The sequence below is a fragment of the Exophiala dermatitidis genome, assembly GCF_000230625.1.
Source record: "Exophiala dermatitidis NIH/UT8656 unplaced genomic scaffold supercont1.7, whole genome shotgun sequence".
In the NCBI taxonomy this organism is placed as follows: domain Eukaryota; kingdom Fungi; phylum Ascomycota; class Eurotiomycetes; order Chaetothyriales; family Herpotrichiellaceae; genus Exophiala; species Exophiala dermatitidis.
In genome coordinates this window covers 1828813-1856435 of record NW_008751652.1, presented here as the reverse complement: position 1 = coordinate 1856435, position 27623 = coordinate 1828813, and the positions used below count along the sequence as shown (strand labels likewise).

Sequence of the window (27623 nt, the reverse complement as noted above, 5' to 3'; positions counted from 1 at the left end):
TTTACCCGTCAGCACTTCCCAGCCCCATAATGGAGAGGGCTCAGCATAGACAATGCATACTCTGCTCCCGTTTGACTACACCAGCGTCAAGGATAAACTACCTAGGTATGCTCAGCTCAACATTCCAAGGGATGCGCACACCTAACCTGTCCAGGTGAAGGCTCGCGACCAAGCCGAACTGGAGTCAACAATCAAGAACCCCAGAGTTTCACATTGTCTTGATGTGATGGTCGATCCCTCGTATCTTTCGTCCTAACTAGACGGGATGCGTTCTTCCCACGGCCTAGAATTGACAAAGGATGCGCCTACTATATTCAAGGGAATTTAGGCTTAAATTGCGGAAATTCCCCATTATGTTTGTCTTGTATCAGATACTGTCAACTACTCCTCATCGCTGTTTGATTTCATGATGACGACGAACATCAAAGTGGTTGTCCTCGGGGCGGAGGCAGTGGGTAAAACAACACTCATTCATCAGGTGACAGTAAGTCAGGCGTTGACTGAGCTGGCGTTGACCAAGGATACAGTTCCTCCTCCAAGAATCTGTTGACGACCCGAAACATACAACCAATATGGACATCTACCGGGTCAATGTTCCCATGCATCAAAAAGTGGTCAACGTGTCGGTTATCGACGCAGGTGACAAGATACCCAAGGATTTCAACGATGTTGACGCGGTCCTTATGGCATTCAGCACGGTATCCCAAGATTCCTTCGCAAAGATTAAGTTATGGTCCAGCTTAATGCATTCATTCCGCGAACAGGAGAAACCCATGGCCTTGGTGGGGACTAAAATGGACCTCGATCCGCAGCTGGTCTCGTATGAGGATGGCTTTACCCTAAGTCAAGAAGTGGGAGCTTGTTACTTTCACCTTTCGACCAGCAATTATGGCAAGGTTCGAGATGTATTCAACTTTCTTCTTCAGCGACGTCTTCTCCCTGAAATGCAGCCACCAATGCTCGCACAGAGGCAGAGTCAAGGTACAACCCAACAGACATCAATCTTGAACATACGAGGCTGGCTCTGGCCATTTTTCCCGACCTGTGGGTGGCCGCGGAAGACTGAGAGTAAAGCATGGTACTCTTAAGAATGCAAAGCTCAGCCTGTTCTCCACTACTTTCTCCCCTCTGTGAAGAAGTGTCCGCTGTCTCCCAAAACCATATTCATTAGTCACTGCACTGTGTTCACAACGATCTTCCACAGAATCCTTTGTGTGGATAGCGGCATCTTCCCACCACTTCGACGAATTGAAGCAAAGGAAGTTCTTGAAAATGGCGCAGAACGTGCGAGCGCGTTATTCGCGGGTCTGTGCCACAGAGGCCTGACCAAGCAAGGGGACCATGGACGCTACTTCTGTGCCAACTTGAATTTACCTGGTCTCCAAATCCCAGCACTCTCCCACGGCTGTCGATATGGCGGGAGAGGGCGATGCTGCTGAGTGTGTGTAACCTTCTCTCTTCAAAGAACTGGATATCACGATTTTCGTCCTATCCTCGATGGCTACTTAAGCAACTGTGATCCTCTCCGTCCGCGTCGTGCTACCAGGACAACGTTCGTTGTTGACCAGAAGATCGTGTCTGTTGATCCTCCTCGCTGTACCCTTCTTAGCCTGACGCTCACCACAATGCCAGACCTGAAATATCGTCTGTCAGTTCACTGGGGCAACGAGAGAATGGAATCTATCGAGGAGCGAGAGAAAGTCCTCAATTGCGACCGAGGTTCTCACAAGATCGAATGCTCGTGTCGCATCCCGATCCTGCCTCAAAGGGTCGTCTTGTAACGGCTCTTGTCCATCCACCTTTGAATGGATTCTACATAGCCCGTGTGCATCACTTTCCACTGAAGGGTCAGTTTCAGGAAATCCAGGCACTAGTACGAGGTGACCAAACCCCTGACAGTCAATCTTGTTCTCTGCCATGACTTGACTTACGAGGTCGACAAGTCTGACGGTGGACAAACTGCCAAAGACGCATGCTTTGAACTCCTCCATCTGGTCAATTGCCCACCCCCAAGGGGTGTCACGGCAATTGGCACACAGCACCACTACTACCTCAAACATCAACACTCGGCCGCTACTCCAGAATGTTGCCCAGCGCCACGGACCGCTAAGCCTCTTGAACAAAGCCGGGATTTTTGCTCGTTTGGATTCGCCGGACCTGGATTGGCCTCTTCGTGAACGTGTGAGTCAGGAAATCAACAACAGCCTTCTCGCGAGCCGGGTGAGATCGCACCCGTGACTCACCCTCCAGTTACAACATCTCTGGGCAATCTTTCGTTAGTGCAACACTACCTAGGTAGGTAGTACATAAGTGGAATAACGCATACACAAGTTCCACCTTTCCCAGTTAGCACTAGCGTATTACATATTTCTTGCGTTTTAGTGTGGCAGCTGTTGTCGAAATAAGTACCGTACTGTCATCTTGCTCGATCTGACTAAGCGGGCAGCCGGTTCGGGAAAGTCTAGCGAGAGCGCACTAACGAAGGATACCCCCCGGCATCGTTGTAGTCCCAGAGGGTGAGCGGCGAGCAACCCTTGGCACTAGACAATTTTCCGACGACATCAACTCGACCTTGAACCTGTTGCCTGTGCCACCTCACTACTCTGGCGCGTCTTTTGTCTTTCTCTCCAGCACCGCTCCGCCAGTTCATCGGCACAGGGAACGGCTACCAAGCGATGAAGGACAAACACTGATATTACCACGTTCTGCTGTTGATCGTCCACCAGCGCAACCATCGACCATGGCGGACGCCATGATGCTTTCTTCTGCCGTTCGATTACCCACCCCGCCTCCCGGCACGTCGTATTCTCCAGGGCCTTCGGGCACCAGAAAGAGGTCGCCACCGTCCCGTTCACCTTCACCTAGGCGCCGAAGGCCGGCGCCCGTCGAGGAGGATCAGTCGCGCCGAAATGGGGACGCAGATGCAGCACGGGAAGTAGACGAACGGGAGCGCCAACTGCTCGAGAGGTTCAAGCCTCGAGAAGGCGACGAGATTAGGCGGAAGCCCATGACCGCGGAGGAAAAGCAAGCTGCCGCGAAAGCCGAATATGAAAAGCTTCTTAATATGCGATCTGGAGGCACATATATCCCGCCGGCCAAGCTCAGAGCTTTGCAGTCGCAGATTACGGACAAATCGAGCAAGGAATATCAGCGCATGGCATGGGAGGCTCTGAAGAAGTCTATTAATGGCCTCATCAATAAAGTCAACGTCTCGAATATCAAGCACATTGTACCGGAGCTCTTCGGGGAGAACCTGGTTCGGGGTCGAGGCTTGTTTTGCAGGAGCATCATGAAGGCTCAGGCAGCATCGCTGCCTTTCACCCCTATTTATGCCGCCACGGTTGCCGTTGTCAATACGAAACTGCCGCAGGTTGGAGAGCTGCTTTTAAATCGCCTTGTTGTCCAGTTCCGGAAAGCATTCAAAAGAAACGACAAAGCTGTCTGCCTCTCATCAACCACCTTTATAGCGCACTTATGCAATCAGCAGGTCGCCCATGAGACAGTGGTGGCTCAGATCCTGTTGTTGCTTCTTCATAAGCCAACGGATGACTCGGTGGAAATCGCTGTCGGTTTGACCAGGGAGGTCGGACAACATCTGGAAGAGATGAGCCCTCCAATTGCACTGGCCGTCTTCGACCAATTCCGCAGTATTCTACACGAGGCCGACATTGACAAGCGTGTCCAGTACATGATTGAAGTGTTGTTTCAAGTGAGGAAGGACAGATACAAAGACAACCCTGCGATCCGCGAGGAGCTCGACCTGGTGGAGGAGGAAGATCAGATCACACATCAGGTTGATCTGGACGACGAGATTGACGTGCAAGATTCATTAAATATCTTCAAGTACGATCCGGAGTTTGAAGAGCATGAGGAAGCGTATCGAAAACTCAAGGCTGAAATTCTGGGCGAGGATAGCGATGCGGAGGAATACGAGAGTGGTTCGGAGGACACTTCGGACGACGAAGAGGCTGAAGAAGAGCGTGCCATGGAAATAAAGGATCAGACCAATACCGACTTGGTGAACCTGCGACGAACCATCTATTTGACCATCATGTCAAGTCTCGACTTCGAGGAGGCAGCTCACAAGCTGATGAAAGTCCAACTCCCTTCCGGCCAGGAACCCGAACTCCCGTCTATGATCATCGAATGCTGCTCGCAAGAAAAGACTTATTCCAAGTTCTTTGGTCTCCTGGGCGAAAGGTTCGCCAAACTGAACCGGCTTTGGACCGACCTTTTTGAGCAAGCGTTTGCCAAATACTACGACACCATCCACCGATACGAGACGAATCGGTTACGGAATATTGCTCGTTTCTTTGCACACCTATTGAGTACCGATGCCATCGGCTGGCACGTCTTCTCGGTCGTCCATCTCAACGAAGAGGAAACGACCTCGAGCAGCCGTATCTTCATCAAGATCCTGTTTCAGGACCTGGCCGAGGCGATGGGCATGGCGAAACTTCAAGAAAGAATGAAGGATGACATCCTGCGCCCCAGCTTTTCTGGCATCTTCCCCACAGACAATCCCCGAAACACCCGCTTCTCGATCAACTACTTCACCAGCATTGGTATGGGAGCGCTTACTGAAGAGATGCGTGAACATCTCAAGAACCTACCCAAACCAGACCCACCTGCGCTTCCGGCACGCAAAAACGACGTGTCCGACTCGGAAAGTGTCAGTTCATATTCTAGCTACTCCAGCTACACCACAAGCCGGTCATATTCGTCCTCCAGGAGTCCTTCTCGCGAGCGACCCAGCAGACGACGCACCAGGGCCAGCCGATCGGCAAGTGCCGATAGCAGAAGCAGAGGCCGAGGCAGTGGAAGAGGGAGAAGTTATACTCCTTCTGTCTCACGCTCGCCATCACCGCCTCGGCGAGGCGGCACTGCTGCCAGACGAGACCGAGACCGCAGTTACAGCGCTTCGATTTCCAGATCCCGATCTGCGCCCCGTCGGACCCGAAAGAGGTCTCCATCCTACTCTGCCTCACCTAGTCCTCCTAGACGCAACGGCACCGCAGCCCGTGGTCGCGCCAGGACGCGCTCTCGATCATACAGCTATTCGGACGTATCGCGCTCTCGCTCTCCTCCACCTAGACGTGCCGCCGCACCCCGAGGACGTAAAGTCTATTCCAGTTCTCGATCCCTTTCAACCTCTCGCTCTCGGTCGCGTTCTCCTCCTTCTCCTCGACAAAACAAGGTCTCCTCTCTTTCAAGGTCGAGATCGAGATCGCGATCGCCTCCACCTCGCCGTGCAGCAGCAGCTGCTCCTAAAGGTCGAGACCTCAGCCGCTCAGTGTCACGGTCGCCTTCTCCTCTTCCCCCGCGTGGCCGTGGTCGACACAGCGGAAGTAGAAGCAGAAGCCCAAAACGAAGAAGCTATAGCCCTCCACCGCGACAGAGACTGCCTCCCCCTACTACTACTACCAGGACAAGACGCCGCAATTCATCGAGCGGTGCCAGTAGTGACCGCTCACGATCGAGGTCGAGGTCTCGATCACCACCACCACGAGCCAGACGACATAGTCGACCGCCATCCGTCACAGGTGATCAAAGGCCCCGCCGACCACGGTCACCGAGCCCCGTTTCTGCTCGTCGACGACCGGAGGACCGAGACCGACGACGCAGTCCTAGTCCCCGGGCCTCGCGTGACTGGAAAGATAAAGATAGGCCAGAGCCGTCTGGTCCCAGCTCCGCCAGACCCAGGGCCGCCGACTTTGCGTGATGATGATTCGCGCCGAGGACTGCTTGACGGTCGGATGATTGACTTTGTTCAACCTGGTCATTTTTTGCGTGTCGTACCAGTACGGGGAGGCAGAAGGTCATATTCCTGAGGACAAGGAAAGGGGATACGGAGGACAATAGGTTTTAACATAGCATGCTAGTAGGATAGCGTAGCACAATGTGTTTCTATTTACTACCTACTCGTGTAATGGATTGATTACATACCCACCAATTCTGCTGTTTATTTGAGACTTGCAACGAGATGGATGGTTAATGGTCACCTAGAAAGGCGCTCTTACAGTAACTACCTAGTAGGTAAGGTAACCTCAGCACTAGGACGAAAGTATCGTACCGCATACTGCAGTGGCCAAAGAGGGCAGGACGTGTAGGTACCTCATGGAGCAAGGGCATTTTGAGCCAGTTTTTACTCCATTGCTCTGTCCTCGTCTTGTCTCGTCTACCGTTCCATCATGTCTCATTCCAGTTCGGCCACTTTTGTCTAACGGGCCTTCCCTTGGCTTGGGAGTTAGTGATTGAAGAATGTGGTGCACATGTCTTTTGACGTAGTGCAGTCCAATGCACTGCATCAATCGAATCAGTCACACAGACACTGCATCTGCCATTTCTGATGCATTGGACATCCATGGGACATCCAACCTTCACCATCCGCGCTGATTTCATACGAGGCCAAATCATATGTGCTCCTGGGCTGTAGAACTTGGTGCCAGGCCAGACATTCCGGGCGCTGGTACCTAGTAGGGTCACCGATACCACAAAAAGCGCTGCAGCTGTTCAGTTGCACCAATAACCAAGACACGCTGCACCACAATGCGGACGTCCGATTTCACCTAGTAGTGAGTGCCCATCGACTTGAGCTGAAACAGAGCCCCTGAAACGACACTATTTCTTTGTGTGATTCCGAAACTGGGATGGCCACCGCGGGGGCAAGCCCCGGAAGTTTGAAGTTCGGAGTGGTATCCAATTCGAGTGCCCAAACGTCAGGTTCAAATCCACCTCATCAGACTGTTTTGTCGTCATAAGCGAATTTCACATCTTTCAACCGGCGACCAGAATGGCCACCGCCCCATCCATTGGGCCCACGCACGCCCATGCTCTTACAGAATTGCTCGTCACCCTTGGGCCGCTCGTTCTTGGTGTTGCCGGTCAACATGCTCTGGATACTCATGCACACGCTCTCGACGCTCTGTACAGGCGACCAGCCTGCAGTGCCGAGGAGGTCGAGGCATATAATTCCGTTGCTGTAGATATGAGGGTGGATAGGGATCGGGCGTCCAGGGAAGGGGGCTGGCGAGGCTTCCTGTTGGGTCTGTGATTGCGCGGAGGTAGAACTGGGATTGGCGTCGGTAGAAGTTGTTGATGGCGGAACGTAGATGAATGAGACTTCTGGTGGTTCTACGAGAATAAGAGCCGTGTTAGTAAGGCTATCACAGGCAAATAGATAGTGCTCCATTCACTGGTCTTTCGGTGTGCTCGCCCCGTTGGCGTTGGGGTCCATCGGGATGGTTTGTGCTTGTTAAGGAAGCCCTTTCCTTTTGCTCGTACTCTGTTTAGGGAGATGCAGGTATGTACTCACCAATAGGATAATTGTCGGAGAAGATGAAACTCAGCCTGAACACCTGATTGAGGTATAACGGGTTGTCGTCCAAAACTCGTATGTCAACCTGCCATTCTTGGAAGTCGTCCGCCTTTACCAGCTCGATGCCTGGAGGAAGCTTTTGCTTTGCCTAGAGAAGCGCCGAAGCAGTGCCATGTTAGACCCTTGCCCAGGAACGAGTCCTCAGTATCCAACTTGAGCGGGGCAAGATTGGCCAGGCAATAAATGTATGTGTGCATATTTTCTATCGAAGATATCGCATGCGGTACGCGAAGTCTGCTCTCTAAATGCAGGAGGGAATAGGTGGGCGAGATAGGTACCTTCTGTAGTTCCTGTATCACACAAGCCATGAGCGTCAGTAAGCGCAAAATGAGTGACTATCCTGGAAACACCATCACATACCTTTCCCAGTCTTTTGGAGGCAAACATTGTAAGTATCTGAGGATTAGGTATTGACCTCGTTGGCGACCAGAGATTGTTGGCTGATCAATGCACAGGGCAAGTCGCACTTCGAACGCTGCCCGTGGTAGTACCAAGCTAGACGGGCCGTGCAGGATCTGGCTCGTCTGCGGACGTGCTTGTGGGAGTAAGAGCAGTGAAAGATATAGACTGTTCTAGTTACACAGATGAGCACAATGCAAAACAAATGCTGGCGCGGGTGAAGTGAAGCGGATGGTGAGTGAGTTCACATTCATATGCAGTGTAGTTGTACTACCATGCAGTCATGGATACTGGACTCGGAGGTGACGGCGATAACCTGCAGGTGCCAATTCAAGTTCAACCTGAAGTTGGAGATTAAACGATGAATGACATGCAGTCGCCGGGTTGCGGGGCATCATTGATCCGATTTCTCCAAGGCTGCAGCCATCGCACCCGCGCTTTTGTGTACACCTACTGCGAATAATGACTGGCAGATACAATGTACTTGTGACTGCCCGAGGCGTTTGCAGCCTACAAAGACTCAGATGCAGACACCCATATCATATATTCGAGGTGTGCACGACGATATCAGCGAACAGACAGCGGGAGTTCGTGTATCCAACTTGAACCTTAGGCTTTCCTGATCCAGTAGGACATCGGGCAATAATAATAGCATCTCATCGCCCAGTAGGCAGCCGCAAGAAGGAACGTCGCATTGCGATCCTTGCCGGTGCTGGCCTTCTTATAGAAAACCTAGGCCCTATGCTCTACTAGTAGGTGATGACCTTGTAGTAGAGGCAGGCACTGACTCGGAGGGGGCTAAATAAACTTGAAGGCCGGCTTTTCAGGGGCCGGGCGAGTTGAGCCTATCTGACCTGTCGAACCAATCGGACGGTTCCATTTTCAGATAAGCATTCGATACCCGCTGCTGCAAGCGTTGCTAACGTTGCCAGTGAAGAATAAGGGTACGAGGTCAAGTCCCGAAATAATGGCACTGCATGAGAATGTGGCCGGTTTTTCTGCTGATAGTGTTGCCAAATAAGGGCAGCTGTTTTACTGATAGCGGCAACGGCCGCAATCCATTGAGCGTAAACAGGATCATCTAGTGATTGTGGGAGACATGAAAGTCAGGCTCACTGCCTAGTGGTGCTGTATCTGCCTACTACTAGTAGGTAGTCACGTTCCCAGACACGCCCACCTGAGCTTCATAACAGAACCATCGATTCTCCGCAAGGTAGTACAGTAGTCTGCAGTACTAGAGTGTGCCGATAGCAGCAAAACGTGGTCGAGGTCTGGAGTCTGTCAGAACTTGAAGGAGGAACGCGGCGTTTGAAGTAGAAGCGGTTAGCGCGGTCACGTTGCCGTCACGTGTGGACGAAGTCGGTCAAAGCTTGCCAAAGACAGCTGCCAGTTGGAATCACCACCACCTCCACTGCTACTCTATTGTACAATGGAGGTTCTCGCGTAGAGATGTACATGCGCCAGAGTCTAGGCTGTCAATGAGCTGCGAATGTCGATGGTGAGACAATCTTCCTCCCTGGAAAGAGTGAAACTCGTGATGTACGAGCTCGCGGAACTTTGACCTCTTTATACCCATCTGGAACAACCTGAGCTTGTGGTCGTCATCGACAGGCTGAAGGCACGTCTCGCCGTTACGATCATCAGGTCAAAAATTGCAGGCAGCGGTCATGAGCTGTCTGGAGCTGTCGAGTTCGCAGGTTGAAGGCTGCTTAAGATTGAATCCCCAGTGCAGCAGACCGAAAACGGCTTTGACGCGATCAGAAGAGGTGGTGACGCGCTGTCATCTGTCAGATGAGATGCGCAGCCGCGTTACTTGCTGATAACGATTCTTTGGGTCTCTCCGCCACAGAGCCTCACACAGACCTCATGCTGACCCTCGACCATGGCCAGCCTGCCCAACATCCAATCATACAGGTTTAGAGTGTGCACATCCAAATCTCAACTTCTTCTCTCTTGACGTTTGCTCACGTACCCCAAGAGCCACAATCGGCGCTTGCAAATTCCAAGTGACAGTCTACCTCTCCCCACGGACTATCCCCTGCTCCCATCCCCTATCCTGCACTGACGAACTATGGATTTCGCTTCAAAAGCCTTGATCTTCCCAATCTTCTTTATCGATTGTTTCCAACAACAATCTCCAAGCACAACAACAACACAACAACACAGATCCCCCGTTGGCCGTGAGATCCGACTCCACCAAGACGGATTCGAGCCATACAACGTCCAGCCCCGGTGACCATGGCTTCAATGGACCAACAATTCGACCGCTCCGGATTCTCGTTGTTTCCCATGCCGCCTACGCCTCCAAACCGGCCTCGAGCTAGAGCAGTACGGCAGGACCACCAACGGACGGCTGGCGAAGATCTGAATAGTGCTCGGTCTCACCAAAGGCACTCGGACGGCCCATCGTTGAAGCCAGCTCCGCTGAGATTTCGAAAGAAGCGGCCAACGTCGATCCAACCGCCTGTGCCGACTACAAGCAAATATGTGCCTGAGAATGACTATGCCTCAGTCGCGCCATCAAGCCCAACGATACCATGGCCTCAGCTAGTCCTAGACGAGCATGAGGAACAGTGGCCGCTTCAACCGCCTTCCTGTTCCCTCGCTCCCAGCCAACGGACCTCCTCCTGCAGGAGCAGTCAGTTCTTAGGCCCAGAGGGAGAGCTGGACCGGAAGAAGCTGTCTGTTTACCTCAGTGGGGTACTCGATACGTCGTTTAGGGTCGACGTGGACTCGGTCGACGACACACCCCTTCCATTGGATCACGCCGAACGCGTATCGTACGCGTCCAACGACTGGCGAGCTTCGTATCAGTCCGATCCATTTTCCACTGCGAACATTGCTGATTGCCAATGTCCTCCCGGGGTCGTCATATGCCGATGCTGTTCGTCCCCCGAGTTTGAGCATTTCCGACGTGGTCATGGCGGCCACAAGCCCAAACCAAGCATCAGCTCCACGACCTGCTTCCTTGCAGTGCCGAGAGCACGGTTCCGCTCCACCCTGGTCGACGTTGAGGAGGTGGACACACCCTCCTCTCCGCCACCGTTGATGTACGACTCTGAAGATAGTGAGGAACTCGATTGGTCGCTCCCAAATTCGCCAACATTTGAGGATCGCCGACAACATTACCAGCAAACCCCGACTCCTGCTCCAAGACCAAGGGAGCCACACACCGCACGGCCTCCCGTCCCCTCCTTTTCGTTGCCATTTTCACGTGGCAGGCAGATCCGGCCAAAGTTCCACGATGACCGAAACTCCATGCCATGGGAACAGCCGTCGCCTTCTTCGACCATACCCACGCTGGCTAGCATTTCGACGGTCTCCACCTTTACATTTGATTTTGGGGACGAGGACGACCAAACCGAGTATGACCCGTTCGACGACCACAGCGATGTGAGCGAGATCAGAACTTGGGAGCCAATACAGAAAGCTAAACCAGTCTTGGTTCATTGCAAGGGCCCATCGCCCATTTCTATCAAATATGGTCATGACTATCATTACAAAACCCGCGACGCCGGATATTATTCATCCACCGACACCTTCGGGTATGCCACACTATCTGTATCATAAACATGTCTCATCACGATGTTCAAAATTCGTCGACCCGATCACGACGCGATGCTCCTTGAAGCGACCTGCCGAATGATCGCCCATTGTGGCCTTTTTGTTTTTTTTTTTTTCGAGTTTCGGACTTCAATATCCCCTGCGCAGGTATGGGCTGGGCTTTCTTGGGGGGCATTCAGTGTTGGTGGCGTATGTATGTATGTACATTATGGGCAGGCAGATGGAAGTCTCTTGATTTGAAGCGTGGCGCTCTGCCCTGGAAAATCCCATGTTCAGGTCTTTTTCTCTTCGGACTCTTTCTTCGGTTTGGGCACTGGCTTCTTGGTGGCCGTGGTCGTGGTCGTTGTTTCCTTGCGCTTAGTTTCGGCTTTGTCCACATCAGTCAATGCGGGCCTGGAACAAGTTTACCCATTAGCTTGATATTTCAATCGAGATCATAGCGCTCACATACGCTTTGCCCCATGGGTCCTCGTACAACTCTTCGTCCTTCTCCGCCTTATCAATGAGTTTTTGAAGTGGAGGCGGCAGGCTGCCGCTAGAAGAGGATCTTCTCTTGCCAGTGGTGTTCTCCACCAAATGCTCCAGGTTCTCCAGAATACTGCTCATCACTGTTCGTTTTGTGTGTTGTGGGTTATGTGATTGTGTAAAGGTTGTATTGAGCCTTCAAGTTGTTTGAATGTTTGTCTTCTGCTTTGTTTACTGTACTTCCTACACTTCAGGATAGTAGCGGGGCGTATGGACATTGATATACCTCTCAGACCCGATCATGTGCGTGTCCCAGCTCACCTGGAGAAGCCTGTGCCAGTGACGGGGTACACATCATACCCTCCACCAGATAGTATGTTGAGTATATCATGAGTCCGGGGATCGGGATGCTTCGGCGCAAACTCGGCGGGTTTATGGAACGGCACTGGCCAGTAGCAGACGACGCAGTTTACATAAGCATCGTCCGCTGAATTCCCCGACTTCGAAGTTGAGTCGGACTTGAGGCATTTCTATGGCTTTCTCATTCGTCCTCCATCAACCACAGTCCTCGCTTCATATTGCTCATACTGCTGCTAGTACTGCTGGGGGGAATCATCTCATGCCGCTCCTGACGCCGGTTACTGCGCACCCTCACACAGCAGCCAAGCGTCATATTCCAGGTTCAAGCTGCAGGCTTATCAAGCTTGACACTTGCGGGAAAATCATCCTCTGGATCGTTCTGGCCGATCCATTATGGCGATTTCTGATCGGCACTGCGTCTTGTCACGGCCTATCCGCCTGAGATGCGGTATCCTGCACGGATGTTAAGGTCTATCCATTTCCCCGAGATCACGATCTGCCAGCCCATGATCTGACGTGGCAGATGCGGCCAGAACTCCTTGTCTTGTCGGCGAAGCCTGCGAACTGCTTTCTGTCTTGGATAATGACATCGGTCGCCGACCCATAGTTCGTCCGTCCCCGGGTTGACACGCCTAAAGCTGGGACACACCTCGTGGAAGAGCAAGGTGTTCAACCTGGCGGAGGAGCAGACAGCGCGTCTTGAAGAGCTCGGGCATTTGGCCATTTTTGAGCACATCTCTCGAGAACCCTGTGAGCAAGGACCCCATGCTGGAGGCCCGTCTCACTCGAGCTATCTTTAAAAAAGAAGGTCGCAGCCTTGTACGCCCAGTGAGAAGTGAAAACATTCAATACCATGTCGTCGGACGCATATGTCTCCAACAATTGCGAAGCCGACTCAACATCAGGTTGAATCAAAAAGCGCGTCTCATGCAAGGCTGCAACGAGTAGTGGTGAATGCGTTGTATCGACATTCGATGTCAACCCTTCCATACCAAGGTGATCCAAAGCAGTGCCACTGCGAAACCTGGACTGTGCGACGTACATGGTGCAAAGAAGCTGACTTGCGACAGAGGTGTCGAAATATGCCGCCTCCTCCTAGAAGATGGTTAGTCTGGCATGAGCCGCCAAATTCGTCATACTCACCGGCTCCATAAGTCCCGAAGGTCTGTCTAAAACGGTCGCGACCTGGTTGCCGAGGGAAAATATCGACGTTCGCAGACGCCGCAATGCTGGGGTGGTGGTGTCCTCCACTTCCCGAGCGCTCAGCTCTACTTCCAGCCGATGTGCGAATGCGATCTGCTGTCCCAAGTTTCCGTTTTGTGCATCGAAGGTGCTCCGTAAGGCCAACAGCGAGACAGCCTGGAGGGCTTCCAGATTCAGCTCGGCTGTGATCCTTTCCACGTGGACTAGAGCTTGCCGATAGAAGACATCCGACAGGAGAAGAAGCTGACAATCGTTACCGGGCAAGCAGTGGCACGCAATGGAGTAGACCATATGCAGCACGAAAGACTCTGACGGGGCCAATGCTGAAAGCGAATCTGGAGGTTCTTCCAGGTACGGCAGGACTCCGTCGATGATCGGGTAGAGGCCGTGAACCGTCTCGCAATATCTGTTTACCAGATATCGATGCATTTCATGACCTACAGGTCCCTGCCGTAGGTTCGGTAAAGCAGGACACACAGTTTTGGTCCGGATATCTGAGGACTTTGTTGCGATGCGGCCGACCTGCGTTGCAAGGGGCGCCCCTTGGCCCAGGTACCTGTACGCTCCACGTACCGGGACGAAGTGATGCTCTGGTACGGCCCCGGATGTTGATCCTGATGACGACGAGAAGATCCGCGCATTGGCAGCTTCGAGAGCCTTGACATGGTCCACCAGTGAAGATATATATCTGCAGGGACACTTCCATGAGCATTCGCAACACACAGCAACATAATTCAATTCTCTGGGTCTTACGTTCGTGGTAGTAGTTCCTTGGAAACATGATCAAAGAAGATGCATTCGGCTCCGACCCTGCTGCAATTGAGGCATGCTGGAAGTCGCGTATCGCACCGCCTTTTGCTTCTACGGCATCGTCTGCAAGCAGGCAGCAGTTGAAGAACGGCATCCAAGTCGACGACATTAGGTTCATCAGCTGCTCTAGGATTGTCCGCCGGGCCAACCTCATCAGCCTGAGCAATAGTCGCCAGCATAGTTTTGACTCAACATTTATCACCTTTACCACGGGGATACCTGTACAGAACAAGCCAGATACGTCCCGTCTGGAGATCTTCTGAGAAGGCTTTATGGCCCATGCCTGGCCACTACGCTGGGACTCCCCACCAATTGATAATAGGAAAAGACTCGACCATCCGGTCAGGCGCTACTAGAGTGGAGATAGAAGCCCAACCCAGTCAAAGCTGCTCAGGTCTTCGGCCCAATATTAATAAATGAGCTAACTCCACGGTCCACCCTGGGGCGACAGATAAGGTACGATAACTGTCCCCCAAAGAAACTTTGGGCCCGTCTCGCTTGGTGATCTCTCACAGGGAATAGCGGCATGGCCATCGTTACAAATTATGTAACCACCCGGGATGCGAGCGTGCGACGGCCTTTTGCAGTGGTCCCCTGAATGCACAGACTCCTCCCCCGGAATCATTTCAACGTTCAAAGGCCTCGTGCGATCTCCACTGACACTGAAGGCCTTTGTGCTTCGAGCAATGTCGGATGCCACAATTCCAATTGAAAATGAAGTCAAATCAAAGAGTTCGGAGACGAGTGGTAGCATGTGCCAGATGCCGACGGAGGAAGATCATGGTAGGTGTTTGAGACAAAAGCATCAAGAAACGCAAGAGAAGATACTGACCAAAGTCTTTCCCATATCCAGTGCGATGCGCAAGCACCATCATGCACCATGTGTCTCGAAGCTGGCGTCCCTTGCGTTGCTCTTGACTCGGCCACCAACTCGTTTGCGCCACGCAGCATTGCACGATATCTCGAGGCACGAATCGCGGCTCTGGAGCGCCAGCCCGGCAGTGATACAGCTCCATCATCGACTAGCAACAGCGTGGCCACGGGTCAACCCACAGCCGTATCCAATTCTACAACCGTATACCCTACGACATCAGCCATTCCAGTGATCGGAAATGCCTTGCACGACATCACCCCGTCTTTTCTCGGCCTCATCGAGAACCTTGCGCTTCCTGGATGTGCGGCAGCGCCAACCCAGATCCCCTCAGCGAAGAGGTCTCTCGGCCTGACTGATCTGGACGAAAATCATCCTCGGTCGATCTTGAATCAACCGCCATCGCATCTATCGCTTATGTCTGTGCCGACTTCGGTGGCAGAATTCTTGTTCGACATTTAAATCAACAGAATTATCCATCAGTACCCGATATATCATTCTACCGACATCCTAAGGTCTTTTCATCTCATATTTCGCAAAGATTCTGCCGGAACAACAACGGCGGATCCACAGGTTGAGGTTCGAGACATCTACATCGTGAGCTTGGTTATGGCAATCTCACTGTCGACAGCAGCGCGCAGCAAGCAGGCGCGTGCCCAGGCACTCGCAACTGGGCTTTTCAGAACCGCAATGCTGCATGTGTCGGAGGTCATGTCTAACGATCTGGCTGGTCTACAAGCTCTGCTCTTGCTGATCCAGTACACCTTCTTGAATCCCAGCGTTGCGAATCTGTGGCTGCTGACCGGGTTATCAAGCGAGGCATGTATCGAGCTGGGTCTACACCAAGAACTTCCCGCCACTGCAGGCGCCGATGTCCTCGAGAGGGACATGCGTCGACGCATATTCTGGTGCGCCTGGGAAATGGAAGTGGCAGTCTGTGCTGGCTTTCATCGACCGGTCCGGACGAAAAACAAATACGTCAATGTGTCTTTCCCGTCGGAGTTCGGCGACCATGCCATCTCAAGGAGCCATGTTGACACCACAGGTCCACGCCTTAAAATTGTACCCTGTCGAATTTGGAGATTTCGCAAGATCGAGTCCGACATCATGTCTGTGCTTTACGATGACGAACCCATCCCGGAGGATTGCGCGTCTCTGGAAGAATGGTTTACCAGAACCGAAACTGCAATTCGGACTTGGATGGAAGAGGCACATTCGTCAGCCGCCTTGAACCAAGATCCGTCTTTGAAGTCACAATGGGACGAAATGGAGTTGTACGCCGATATTGCATACCAGTACACCCTCGTCCTCCTCTTTCGGCCCTGTCCAAGAGTCAAGATGCCAAGTCGGGAGAATCTCATGAAAGGCTTCCACGCTGCTGTGCAGGCAGCCACAGGATACTGGGAGCAAGCTAATTCTGAGTTCGGCTATATGAAGTATGTTTTTCACCCTTGTCACCATACGTTCTCGGCCGCAATCGTCTTTCTGCAAGCGTTGCAGTACTGCAGGCCCGAGATTGCCGACCTGCACACTCTCGAGGAGGTTGAAGAATTTATGATGTGCTTCTCTCGCTTCTTCTCGACTATCTCTGAACGATGGCCTGCAGCGACTAGATGTCTACACGAATACGAGAGGCTTCTGGGCCCGGTCAAAAAGGAATACTCTGAGTTCCTTGAGCAGCGGTCACGACTTTTGGACGAGCAGCTCTCCATGAACGCTTACTCAGTGGACGGCTACCTTGGACACAATGGTTTGGATGACATTGACTCTTTCGCATTTTGGGAGGTTTCGAATCCTTTTATCGACTTTACTGGGGACGATCTCATCGACAACTACACATATCCACCGTATGACTGGAACGCCGAATTTGGATTTGGAATGGAGTCCATGGACTCAACCCTTCCAAGCTAAAGGGCGTGGCTGGGGTCAACAACCTTTTCAGCAGCTGAGCCGCCGCCTTTGATTGAGTACCTGCAGAATTTAAAATCGGAATGATTCGGATTCATTGACAGTGTATCCTGAAATTAAAGCCAAAGATGAGGCGGCTGGCAGACTCGCACTTTCCGAAACTGTCCTACTTCGTACGATACTACCTTCAGGGTTGGTTCCGGACGTCAAGCCCGCAATTGGCTTTGTCTGAGAAGCCATGACAGTTGAACAGCGCTCCTGCTAGAGCAAGGAAAACTTATTAGTGCAGGAAAAGATTTTTCCACAAACGTTGCCTGTGTATTCCACAATGTGCCAACCTGCTCATCACCCCCAACGGCTACTAGTACGGTCTAATTGTACGCATGACTGCGTGATATACTATAGCTAAGATACCGGATGGTGGCTATTTCAAGCCTTTTCGCTGCCAATTGTCACCGTCTGGTCTTCAACCGACTGTTTTCCCTCCACCGTGACAGCTTCGGGGTGTTCCTCCAAAACGTGCTTCGGGATGACAACATCATCTTCACCATTGAAATACTCTGTCTCGCGGATGTGGTAGAGGGCAAGATAGGCAAATATGAGGACGCCGGCGGTATAAAATGCGAAGATGACGGCGGCCTCCTTCATGTATGGGACCTCGGTCGAGTCAACCCCGAAACAAATGGCTTCTCCTGCACCCAGGAAGCCTCGGAACACGCCCTGGTAAAATTTCAGCTCCAAATTCTTTGGTCGGTGTGGTTTGGGGAGTACTTACGGCATAGTTGGCGGACTTGCGAGGCGAGTTGGTCAGCGTCCCGAGGAAGTATAGAATGATATACTGCCACAGGGAGCTGAAGACCCAATTCATAATGAAGAGGAAGAAGATTGCAACGAATCCATCGTCGGTCCAATCCATCGGTCTGGCCGGAGGGTTGGAACGATCATAGTGACGGACGCGGATGATTTCCCACACCCACGCTCCAATCAGAGGGATTCCGACGACTGCAAGGCCAATAAATGCTCGAGTTTGTCGCTTCCCTGTAGCTTTGGTCAGCACAGTTCAAGTGGCAACACGATAAGCCTGTTACTGACATTTTTTGTGATCAAGGATTGCCTGGAGAGCCCATCCAGCTGGGATCTGGATGACGACGGCGAGGAAGGACAGCAAACACCTGGTCCGGAGATTGTTGTGATATGCGTTGACGGAGCCACCATAGACCAGGAAACATTCTGCTGGAAGGAATCCAGGGACCTTGTGGACTTGTCAGCTCTTGAGCAGGTAGGGAATGGGTTCCTGTTGTAGGACTGACCATAATCAGCAGCTTCCAGTCCTTGAAGATTTCCAGGTTTGACTTTAGCTCTTCGACAAAAGTGCGAGCCTGAACCAAGCCCACTTGAGTCCCATCATCGCGAGTGATCTTAGATGGTGGCATTAGCGCAAACGCGCCTATCATTCCTAAACCCATCATGACGATGAAAACGATGTATACGGGGGCAGGGACACCAGCTGCCTCTGTCTGTTAATATCATGGTCAGTATTCCATTTTTCGCCAACGGTTGAGACAGAATTTACCGAGTCTTTGTTGATGATAAGAGGTATAATGCCTCCAACAACCGCACCCACAGCCTGCAGATTGATTGACATGGTGATGAACTTTCCACGATCCTGCTCTTCAGAATAAGACATGGCGATGTAACCCATGGTCACGAATATGAGGCCGGCAGATATCTAGAAACGATGTTCAGCCCTCTAATTTCGAGAGATTTATTGATCTTCACTCACACCAATACAAACTCCTGCAAAGATGGGGAACCCTTCCTTCCCAGTCTGGTCGAAATACCAGAGCGAACCAACATAAATAACATAACCCAAAACCCCCAAAGAGGCCGTGATCGCAGGTCCAATCTTGTTCAGGACAGAGCCTCCAAAGGATGCAGAGAAAAACCAAACCGTACAGAGAGTCGCATTGACCACTTGTACGGTGCTTGCAGAGTTTGGTCGGCCTCCTCCTGCTCCCAGCAGGTTGAGGGCAACATAGAGCCCAGCCGTGAGACCGACGAGGATGCCGATGATGACACTTTTTAGAGGTTAGCAGTGTATTCCACAATAGTCTTGTCGTTGTTGTGGCCACACTTACTTTTGCCAGTAAGGCGAATGCAGCCTCAATGGAGGCGCCCCTGGGATTTTCACAGCCATAGCGACAGCACAATCGGTAGTCCAACACAAAACTTGTTGGGAAACACGAGGAAAAGAAGAAAACTGTCGACGGTCGGTTGAAAGCAAGTCTTCACCCTTGAATAAAATCCTTGCAAATATATCGATATATATGCTTTCAGATTCGAAACTGGCACGGTCGTTCACCTGGCAGTCTCCGCATCAGGCACATCGATCTAGGCAGCCAGCACCGCGGGTAGAAATGAACTCCATTATCTGAATGGCCTTGGCTACTGCCACATCTCACGACCCCGGAAAGCCGGGGAGGCATTTTGGGCTTCGCTATGTGGACACGCGGTTGTCCGTCGCTGTGGTCCTGCGCCTACATCCGTCGCGCAGCGCCGACAGCTGTTGGAAAATTCACGGCAGGGCTTTATCACTAGTAGACCCAAAACAGGTCGGCAGATGACTGTCTTAACCAATCAGAGGGCGTGTCGTTCAGGGGCTCCAGCCTCGGGCTTATCTCTGTTCCCCAGAATGGAGCCTTCTCCAACCAACAAAACCATTCGACTTGTCATCAGGCATCCACTCTGACGGTTTGCTTGGTTGGACCCTACTATCGTTATCCACCATAAACACGGGGAAAGAAGTAAACGGAATGGTTTCTGCAGGTCACTACTACTGTGGATAATCTGGGTATCACGGGGCCTCGCCTCGCCTCGCTACCGCCTGCACTGCGCTATCTACGGTATCTATCAACCGTGCCGAGATTGCCACGTTGCTGAGGTGAAGTTCAGCCCTGTCAACAAGTCATGGCTCAGCTATCTTGACTGAAGCGAGAGAACGAGCGCGTTCATCCTTCGCGACACCGATCAGATGACCGTGACCGCCGGGTCAGCGAAGACGAAACCTACAGAGCAAGGTGGCTCCTGCTATAGACAAAGTTGGTCGAAATCAAATCCACTCCAGCCTATTCCACCGTGGGTGTTTTTGGTTTGAGCCGCCATGGCCTGCTGAAGCAACTGACAGCAAGATTGTCAAAATACCCGGGACATCAATGACAATGACAATAGATTTCAGAGTATTTCGTGGGTCAACGCTGAAGCTCAAAGAAGATACAGTACTGGACGTCCGAGATAAGATGCATCTCTGGAATCAAAGCTACCTACAAGTCGTCTGACCAAATATCTGTTATCAGACTCAGAGATTCAGTATCGGTTCCTGGACTCCGTCGGCAGCTCCTTTGTCTTGCTTGTCTCCGTCTGAGAAGGAAAGGTACGGCACCACTGTGTCAAAGTCCATTCGAAACGCCAGTGCACCGAACCTAGTTACAACCGAACGAACGGATCGGCGAGCAAAACTTGAACTGGACAGTCTGGACGTTGACGTGGACGGACTCGATGACTCGGCCACTCCAGACTTTTACACGGGGGTCTCGGTTCTGTTTGACAGGTCACTGAAATGTTTCCTCTTCCCACGAGTTCCGTATAAAAAGTGGCCTGAGAAACTTGAACTCGGTGGTCCCGAAGAAGCCTACCTTGGCATGACAGGCGCGCTTTGATACCGGACTCGGCACGAGATGCGGTGTGGTAACCCAATCCCCGGGAGTCTTTCGTCTACTGTACTACACGATTGGCTCTCTCCTTTTCCCCTGGAATACAGCATCGAACGCACCACTTTCAACATCAGCAGCAGCAGCAGCGTTTGCCGCCGACCAGCACGGACGGTGAGGTTGCTCTGGCCTTTGATAGCTCATTTCTGTCTTTAGGCCCCCAGTCTGGTTCACTGGCGGGCCCATACCAGTACTTTATCCACGTGGAAATGTCATATTCCTGGTGATGAGCTACAGAACATATTGTATCTGCCTTCCACTCAGGCCAGGAATACCTAGGTTCATTATCGGTATCGGGATTATGCGGTCCCCAGCCGAGTCCACCGTACCGTCTATTGACTCACTCCTGTCGCAGGATGAACGTACATTGTACAGTAAGTGCATAAAATTGTGATATGCAAACCCACGCTCAGTTACTAGGATGGGACAATTCGTGGCATATTGTGTCTATGCACTTTTTATCGCTCTCTTTTGGCTGGAGCCGATTGTTCTATATATTGCAGTGGACTGGTAAATGATATCTCCCCCTGGTATACCAGTACCCTGGCTGCCAGTGCCAGCCTATCTCACTCCCTACATGATTAGCCCTTCTTCTTGTCTTCTTGTCGTGGTCATTGTACCTAGTCATTAATTTGTGGTAGGAAAAACTGGCGCAGGTACGTTGCATAAATATACATCTATACACACATATGTTACACACAGCCTTAGGAACATGTGTTTTGTTTTCCGTTGCCAAGTCGCGGACAAGAAATGAATTTGCTTCTCGCTCTGTCTAGCAGTCTACCTGGTATTAGTTAATTCTGTTTCATCTGATTCCAGCAGTGCCAAAGAGCAAAGATACTGTGCCAGGTGCATCCTTTTCCCAGCGGGTGTTTTCAACTTTTCACAATTGTCCGACTCTCCGTCAACTCTATTCCATTGCTTTACGACACTACACATGCTCTAGTATTCACTGTCCAAGCCATCCGGCGCAAAGGCATCGCCCCCCCGGAATACAAGTACCCTCAGATCGAGATGAACCTGCTCAGCTCTTCTGATATGTACAGAAACTGTAGCACACAAACCAACAGCAGCTGAACAGCCCTGCTACCCCTGCCGTGCTCACATGGTGATTCTGAGCCTGGTCCTTCGTTTCTCCATAACACTGACACACTGTTCGAGATGCTCGTACTCCACTCCTTCTCCTCCCTCTTTGTTTCTTCCCATCTCACTCACTCCCCCTTCCCACCCTTGACCTCGACACCTCCCAACCTCCCCTCCTTAAACTCCCTCACCATCGTCTCCATCGTAACCCACTCGACCCCCTCATGCCCATTAATCCACTCAATCAACCTCTCATGCATCAACACAACCTGCGGCTTCCCACTAACCTGCGGATGAATACTCATCGGAAACACAAACGTCTCATACTCGCGATACAAATACGTAAACTGATCCTTCCACAACTGCTCAATGCTCCGCGTATCCACAAACCCATGCGTCGACGCCTGTTTCAGCGACAACTGGAACGGCGGCCAGTCATCCAGATGCCAATTCGCGGGGACTTCCACAACTTTCGATGGTTTCAAAGCAGTCATGGGCGACATCCAGTGTTGCGCATCCTTAGTCGTGTCGGTTTCAATCCATTGTTCGGAACCGTCGGGCGCATAGTACAGTTGACTGTCGTGGTGCATGAACGAGTGGTCGTATTCGATGCCGAATTCTTCGAGTAGGCGGATCGTTTCCTTGGAGGTCGACCAGGCGGGGGCGGTCCAGCCTTTGGGTTTTTTACCGAGAAACCCGGTCAACACGTCGATGGATTTGGATAGAACGTCGCGTTGTTGTTGTTCGGACAGGGTCGAGACGAATTCGTGCGTGTAGCCGTGGAGACCACTAGAGGCCAAAGATTTAGAGAGGAAGGAAGGAACGGATAAAGGGCTCGAGGCAGGCCGCAGAACAAACACGCTCCGCTCGAGGCAAGCCTCTCACTTACATTTCGTGTCCCGCATCCCTCACTTTGGCAATTTGCTCGGGAAAACTCTCGACCGAATGAGCCGGCACGAACCATGTCGTTTTCAGGCCGTATTTGTCCCATAATTTCAACAGGCGGTCGATGCCGACTGTGGCCCCGAAGATGCCGCGGGATACGTCTGTTGGGTTGGCGGGGGTGCCGTCCTTGGTGTTGATCCTAGGATACCAAGGTTAGTATTGACAATCGATAATTTGGGTGTATGTCTTCATGTCTTTGCAGCATTTTGAATTTTCCCAGCCTTGAACGGAAATGGTGGATTGTGAACTTTTGAAACTTGACGTTCCGTTGGGTTTGAGGCTTTTTTTCACCCTGAATAAGGTATCTAGATGGATCTCCTAATGGAACATGGATGGATATTTTTTCTTTGTTCACTTACCAACCACTCACGGCGTCCACGTCGATGCCGTAGCCGACAAGCACGCGTTTGACCATGTTGATACTGATATGGTATTTGTTTGATGACCGATCACTGAGACTCTGGTAGGAAATTGGTCCTGGACTGGCAGTGGTATGATGAGATGCACTGGGTGACAGGCAGTGCAAGTACTTTCTTTTTTCTCGAAAAACCCCCGATGTGATCCAATTGATCTCAGTGAGTTGTACACTTGGACACGGAACTTGAAGTAAGAAAATGGTGATCGGCCTAGTGGCCCAGCTGAACTTTGACTCTTGACCTGCCACCAACGACAAGTTTCTTTCTTTCCAAGTGTTGAACAACGATAAGATAACTTCCTTTTTCAATCACGCGCACAAAAAAGGTCCGAAGCCGAAATTGATTTTCCCATCTCCTAGGTATCTCGGCTTGTCACTGCACCGCGTTTGGCTGGCACCTTCGTCGTTGGTCTCCCCGCATGGAGTGGATAAAATGGGTCGTGGGCGGAAATGGGCGCACATCGCGACGGACGAGGGCGACGCGGTTGATCTGGGCGAAAAACACCACCCGCAACTTGCAACCTGGGTTGCTTTCACCCCACAGAACAGAAAAAGGGGATACTAGTAGATGGATATGGGCGCCCCGGCCGTCGATAACGTAACGTGCGCTCGTGACACGCGCTCGAGAACTTCTTGTAATAATCGACCGACGGGGCGACCTCCGAATTCGGGGGTCGCTGGAAGGGGATTTTAGGAAATGAACGATAAGCTACAAAAATACAACAGCGTTGTTCTCATTAGCTAGCTACCTTACCTACGGTACGTATTTATTGTTACATAAGGCCGAGAAATCAAAGTCAGAAACAGAAACAAAAACAATAACAGTGACGGTACTTCAACTGGCCCACCCAACCGAAAACAAAAGACCTCCAACATCTACATCAACATCAAACATGGCACAAGGTACCAAGAGCTGGGATTGGGGTGGGTTTAGCACGGAACATGGGAACCTCATCACTTGGTTAGAAAGCAACCCGACCAGGTGAGGTGAGAGGCTGCCATTGAAGTGTAGAGAATCCCCATACCCATGCCGATACCCATACCCGTACCACCAAAACCGAATGTCATAACAGCCATAAGCAAAAGCAACTCATGAGGTCTTCCTTGCCTGGATCCAGACCACCAGCCACAAACCTCAACCCTCTCTGCCATCATTGACGAGAAACCAAGTGAGCATTCGCAGGGTGGCTGCCTCCTTTCTCTGACAAGACAAATGTGTTTGGCACATCATCCAAATCTTGCAAGGTCCATGGTCCACTATTTGGCTTTGCCTACGTTACCCATCAAGATAGTAACAGCCTCATCCCAGCCACGCTCGTTGACAATGTCCATCACAGTACGGCCAGACTCGTCCTTGACCTGAAGGTCGACGCCACCGCCTTGCTCGACCAACAACTTCAAGACTTTGGCGTCACCGTTGTCGACCGCCTGCAGGACGGCACTCCATTCCCGATACATGAGGTTGATGTCAGCGCCGCGGGCGAGCAACATCTCGATGATTTCGGTGTCGTTTCCGCGACACCGGCGGATGGCCTTGATGATAGGCAGATGCTCTCCGGGAGCATTGACGTCGGCGCCGGCCTCGTCGAGCAGGAAACGCACAATGTCTTTGCGATCTTCGCGGATGGCCGTCGTGAGAGGCGAAAAGACACCACCAGTTTTGTCTTCGACACTAACGCCCGCCTTGAGGAGCAGCTTGATGCTTTCCAGCTGGTTCGCCATCACGGCCTGCTCCATGACTCCCTTGACGGAGCGCGGGTTGGACACATGGGGCAGTAATTTCTTGAGGATTTCGGGCCGTTTGACGGCCATGCAGATGGGCCATTCCTGACCGCGAACGCTTGGGTCGGCGCCTCGTGAGAGCAAAATGTCGACCATCTCGCCACGGTCGTCGCGGATCGCCGTCGTCAGTGGCGTATTACCTTCCGGGCTGCGGTCGTTGGGGTTGACTCCCTGGCTCAACAGGTACATGAGGGCTTCTTTGTTGTTGTGCGCCACCGCTTTCTCAAGTATGCCTTTGGGCTTGTGGAGGTCCGCCCCTGCGGCGATGAGCTGAGGCAGAAGCTGGGTCCGGTAGTGGGAGACACATTTCCAAGCAGGATACTCGGAGGCCATGACGTTGGGGTCTGCCCCATTGGCGAGCAGCAACGACACGAGCTCGGCGCGGTTGTCACGGATTGCCGTGCAAAGAGGCGTGTAGATGCCGTCCTTTTTGGCGTTGGGGTCGACGCCCGCTTTGAGCAGGATGTTGACCGACTCGACGTTGTTGATGCTCGTGGCAAGCTCCAACACGCCTGGACATTTCTTGGTGTCGGCACCCCGCGACAACAGCAATTGCAGAGCCTTGGGTTGGTATGTCGACGGCCACAAGGGATGTTTGGGTCCCGGCAGATTGGGATCGGCTCCATGGTCGAGCAGGAGTGTCATGAGGTCAACCCTCTTTTCCTGGATGGCCGTGAATAGTGGCGTCTGGCCTTCGCTGTTCTTGCCGTTGGGATCACTTCCGTAGTTCAACATCAGCTCCAGCAGCTTCTTGGGGGTGGTCTTGTTGATGGCCTGCACGAGTAGGGTGTTGCCGTTGGGCATCATCAGGTTCGCGTCGCCGCCGTATGTCAGACACAGTTGCACAAACTCGGCGCGATCCTCGATGACCGACATGCCAAGCGGCGAGATGTGCTCTGGTCCTGCAGGCAGATTTGGGTCGGCGCCATACTTCAAAAGCAATTTGGCCACTTCAAGCGATCCCATCTCGGTGGCCGTGTAGAGCGGTGTCAGCATATGGCGGTCTACAGCATTGGGATCCGCGCCGAAGAGCAACAGCAGACGGACGCTCTCCGGGTCCCGATGGAGCACGGCTTCTCGCAGAACATTCACTTCCACTCCGCTATCAGGCGGAACACCACAGTCGAGCAACTGCTCGACCATTTTATGTTTTCTTTGCTGTACGGCCGTAAGCAGTGCTGCTTTCAGCGGGGCCGAGTTGGCGCCAGTGTTCTGCTTGGGAGTCCACCGAGGGACAGTGGTAGGATCGGCCTTGATGCGGACGACCTTGGTCGAAAGCTTGTCGTTTAATTCGATTTCGTGTATCATGTCCTCAATCTGGGTCATGGAATCGGCTGTCTTGATTGACCCATGGTCCGACAGCAGGATCTCTGTTGCTGAGCTGTGTTCATGAATGGGCATGCTGATTTCTCGTGTTGCCGATGTCGCGGTCAGCTTGCTCGACCTCGTACTGGGCACATGCTTGAAGCTATGTCGGTCCAATGTCCCCGCGAAGGCGCTGGGCAGGTCTTCTTGTCGAGGAAAGAGGGTGTAATTCGATCCCTTTTCGACACTGGCAATGGGCGGGAGTGGCGGCAGTGTATCAGGGATTTCGGGGGCAGCCATAACCGCACGAGTGGGCGTTGTTTCCGCAGGCGGCTCTGCTGGAAGGGGTGTGAGCACCGAGTTCGAGTTCGGCTTCTTGTCACTCAAGCGCTCCAGGACGGCTGCCAGTCCCGTGTATCCGATCCCCATGGACGCCTCCGCCTTGTCATCACCGAGAGACCACCGAAACACAAGGGCGCTCATTCGCAAGGTCTCGCGGCTCTTGGCCAGGGAATCTCGAATCTTGTCAATGTCCGTGTCGGCAAACATCATGTGCCATCCTTTGCGGAGCTTGCTGAGGCCTCGCTTGTTCTCATATTCGAGGAACTTGGTCAGCATTTGGTTCAACACAATGAAGTCGTCGTTGGTCTGGCGGAACTTCTTGTCGAGTTCTTGAGTCATGTCGATGGGAAACTGGTTGTGTGAGTGCGACACCTCGCTGAGACCGGCTTGGATGGAGAACAAGATGCGACTGAGGTCGAGAAACTCGATCGCAAGCTCACGGAAGCCATGCGGGTGATGCTTGACAGTCATGTACTCGACCATCCTCACCGACACCGTGTTCCCCATGGTGGTCGCCCGGGTACAGGCATCAAGTAAGGACTCCTTCTTCTTGGGCGCCATGATGGAGATGGATTGTGGTGCAAGCTGGACAGTACCGTCCGCCTGGCAAGGTAGGCGTTTGGTTGTAAGACCAGGAGGAGACACAGAACACTGGAGGGACAGTCGAATAAATCAGACTCGAGCCCGACCAGGGGAGGGGAACCAAGCATACCGTTGGGGGCCCCCTCCCAGATCCATTCTCCTCGAGACTCGGCTCGTCAGGAACAGACCAGCGCCGCGCCAAAGTTGTATTTCCAATAATAACGAAGAATAAGGACACCGACGCCAGGGACCTGGGAACTTGTGTCGAGCATTGCCAACCAGACCAATGTTCAGCAGGGCCATCCTTTCCCGCGTGGTAGTACAAACAACGGTGCGGTACCATATGGGTCCCCAGCCGTTCGCTCGACCGAGCCAAGCGGCCTCGCTCCTCTCGGGGAATGTTGCCATAAGGTTCTTGCTTTTCCACGCGTGCGCTGTCATTCT

General features: G+C 52.3%; 12 protein-coding genes across 12 annotated transcripts; 5 read left to right on the top strand and 7 right to left on the bottom strand.

The window, feature by feature from the left end:
• Positions 1 to 301: 301 nt before the first annotated feature.
• Positions 302 to 2223, bottom strand: HMPREF1120_08473 (uncharacterized protein). Its single transcript, XM_009162730.1, has 2 exons — positions 867 to 2223; positions 302 to 812 (listed from the first exon to the last, which is right to left on the bottom strand). The coding sequence occupies exon 1, from the start codon at positions 2058 to 2060 to the stop codon at positions 1650 to 1652; it is 411 nt and encodes a 136-aa protein (XP_009160978.1). The 5' UTR covers positions 2061 to 2223; the 3' UTR covers positions 302 to 812; positions 867 to 1649.
• On the top strand, positions 573 to 1088 carry HMPREF1120_08474 (uncharacterized protein; the record flags this gene model as incomplete). Its single annotated transcript, XM_009162731.1, has 1 exon — positions 573 to 1088. One exon carries the CDS (start codon positions 573 to 575, stop codon positions 1086 to 1088), a length of 516 nt encoding a protein of 171 aa, XP_009160979.1.
• A 517-nt stretch (positions 2224 to 2740) lies between the features above and the next one.
• Positions 2741 to 5831, top strand: HMPREF1120_08472 (uncharacterized protein; the record flags this gene model as incomplete). Its single annotated transcript, XM_009162729.1, has 2 exons — positions 2741 to 4676; positions 4732 to 5831. The coding sequence occupies 2 exons, from the start codon at positions 2741 to 2743 to the stop codon at positions 5829 to 5831; spliced, it is 3036 nt and encodes a 1011-aa protein (XP_009160977.1).
• A 908-nt stretch (positions 5832 to 6739) lies between these two features.
• HMPREF1120_08471 (ubiquitin-conjugating enzyme E2 W) lies at positions 6740 to 7765 on the bottom strand (the record flags this gene model as incomplete). Its single annotated transcript, XM_009162728.1, has 4 exons — positions 6740 to 7134; positions 7316 to 7466; positions 7657 to 7668; positions 7739 to 7765. The coding sequence occupies 4 exons, from the start codon at positions 7763 to 7765 to the stop codon at positions 6740 to 6742; spliced, it is 585 nt and encodes a 194-aa protein (XP_009160976.1).
• Positions 7766 to 10015: 2250 nt separating this feature from the next.
• HMPREF1120_08470 (uncharacterized protein) lies at positions 10016 to 11347 on the top strand (the record flags this gene model as incomplete). Its single annotated transcript, XM_009162727.1, has 1 exon — positions 10016 to 11347. One exon carries the CDS (start codon positions 10016 to 10018, stop codon positions 11345 to 11347), a length of 1332 nt encoding a protein of 443 aa, XP_009160975.1.
• A 266-nt stretch (positions 11348 to 11613) lies between these two features.
• On the bottom strand, positions 11614 to 11947 carry HMPREF1120_08469 (uncharacterized protein; the record flags this gene model as incomplete). Its single annotated transcript, XM_009162726.1, has 2 exons — positions 11614 to 11734; positions 11793 to 11947. 2 exons carry the CDS (start codon positions 11945 to 11947, stop codon positions 11614 to 11616), a joined length of 276 nt encoding a protein of 91 aa, XP_009160974.1.
• An 888-nt stretch (positions 11948 to 12835) lies between these two features.
• HMPREF1120_08468 (uncharacterized protein) lies at positions 12836 to 13798 on the bottom strand (the record flags this gene model as incomplete). Its single annotated transcript, XM_009162725.1, has 2 exons — positions 12836 to 13261; positions 13310 to 13798. The coding sequence occupies 2 exons, from the start codon at positions 13796 to 13798 to the stop codon at positions 12836 to 12838; spliced, it is 915 nt and encodes a 304-aa protein (XP_009160973.1).
• A 1261-nt stretch (positions 13799 to 15059) lies between these two features.
• HMPREF1120_08467 (uncharacterized protein) lies at positions 15060 to 15512 on the top strand (the record flags this gene model as incomplete). The annotated part of the gene is made up of 1 exon (XM_009162724.1): positions 15060 to 15512. The coding sequence occupies one exon, from the start codon at positions 15060 to 15062 to the stop codon at positions 15510 to 15512; it is 453 nt and encodes a 150-aa protein (XP_009160972.1).
• A 147-nt stretch (positions 15513 to 15659) lies between these two features.
• Positions 15660 to 16961, top strand: HMPREF1120_08466 (uncharacterized protein; the record flags this gene model as incomplete). Its single annotated transcript, XM_009162723.1, has 1 exon — positions 15660 to 16961. One exon carries the CDS (start codon positions 15660 to 15662, stop codon positions 16959 to 16961), a length of 1302 nt encoding a protein of 433 aa, XP_009160971.1.
• Positions 16962 to 17255: 294 nt separating this feature from the next.
• Positions 17256 to 19495, bottom strand: HMPREF1120_08465 (uncharacterized protein). The gene is made up of 7 exons (XM_009162722.1): positions 19097 to 19495; positions 18742 to 19036; positions 18532 to 18687; positions 18269 to 18475; positions 18051 to 18210; positions 17734 to 17996; positions 17256 to 17678 (listed from the first exon to the last, which is right to left on the bottom strand). Exons 1-7 carry the CDS (start codon positions 19153 to 19155, stop codon positions 17388 to 17390), a joined length of 1431 nt encoding a protein of 476 aa, XP_009160970.1. The 5' UTR covers positions 19156 to 19495; the 3' UTR covers positions 17256 to 17387.
• A 1970-nt stretch (positions 19496 to 21465) lies between these two features.
• HMPREF1120_08464 (glucose 1-dehydrogenase) lies at positions 21466 to 23554 on the bottom strand. Its single transcript, XM_009162721.1, has 3 exons — positions 23113 to 23554; positions 22698 to 22892; positions 21466 to 22597 (listed from the first exon to the last, which is right to left on the bottom strand). The coding sequence occupies exons 1-3, from the start codon at positions 23166 to 23168 to the stop codon at positions 21937 to 21939; spliced, it is 912 nt and encodes a 303-aa protein (XP_009160969.1). The 5' UTR covers positions 23169 to 23554; the 3' UTR covers positions 21466 to 21936.
• Positions 23555 to 24425: 871 nt separating this feature from the next.
• On the bottom strand, positions 24426 to 27158 carry HMPREF1120_08463 (ankyrin; the record flags this gene model as incomplete). The annotated part of the gene is made up of 1 exon (XM_009162720.1): positions 24426 to 27158. One exon carries the CDS (start codon positions 27156 to 27158, stop codon positions 24426 to 24428), a length of 2733 nt encoding a protein of 910 aa, XP_009160968.1.
• Positions 27159 to 27623: the final 465 nt, after the last annotated feature.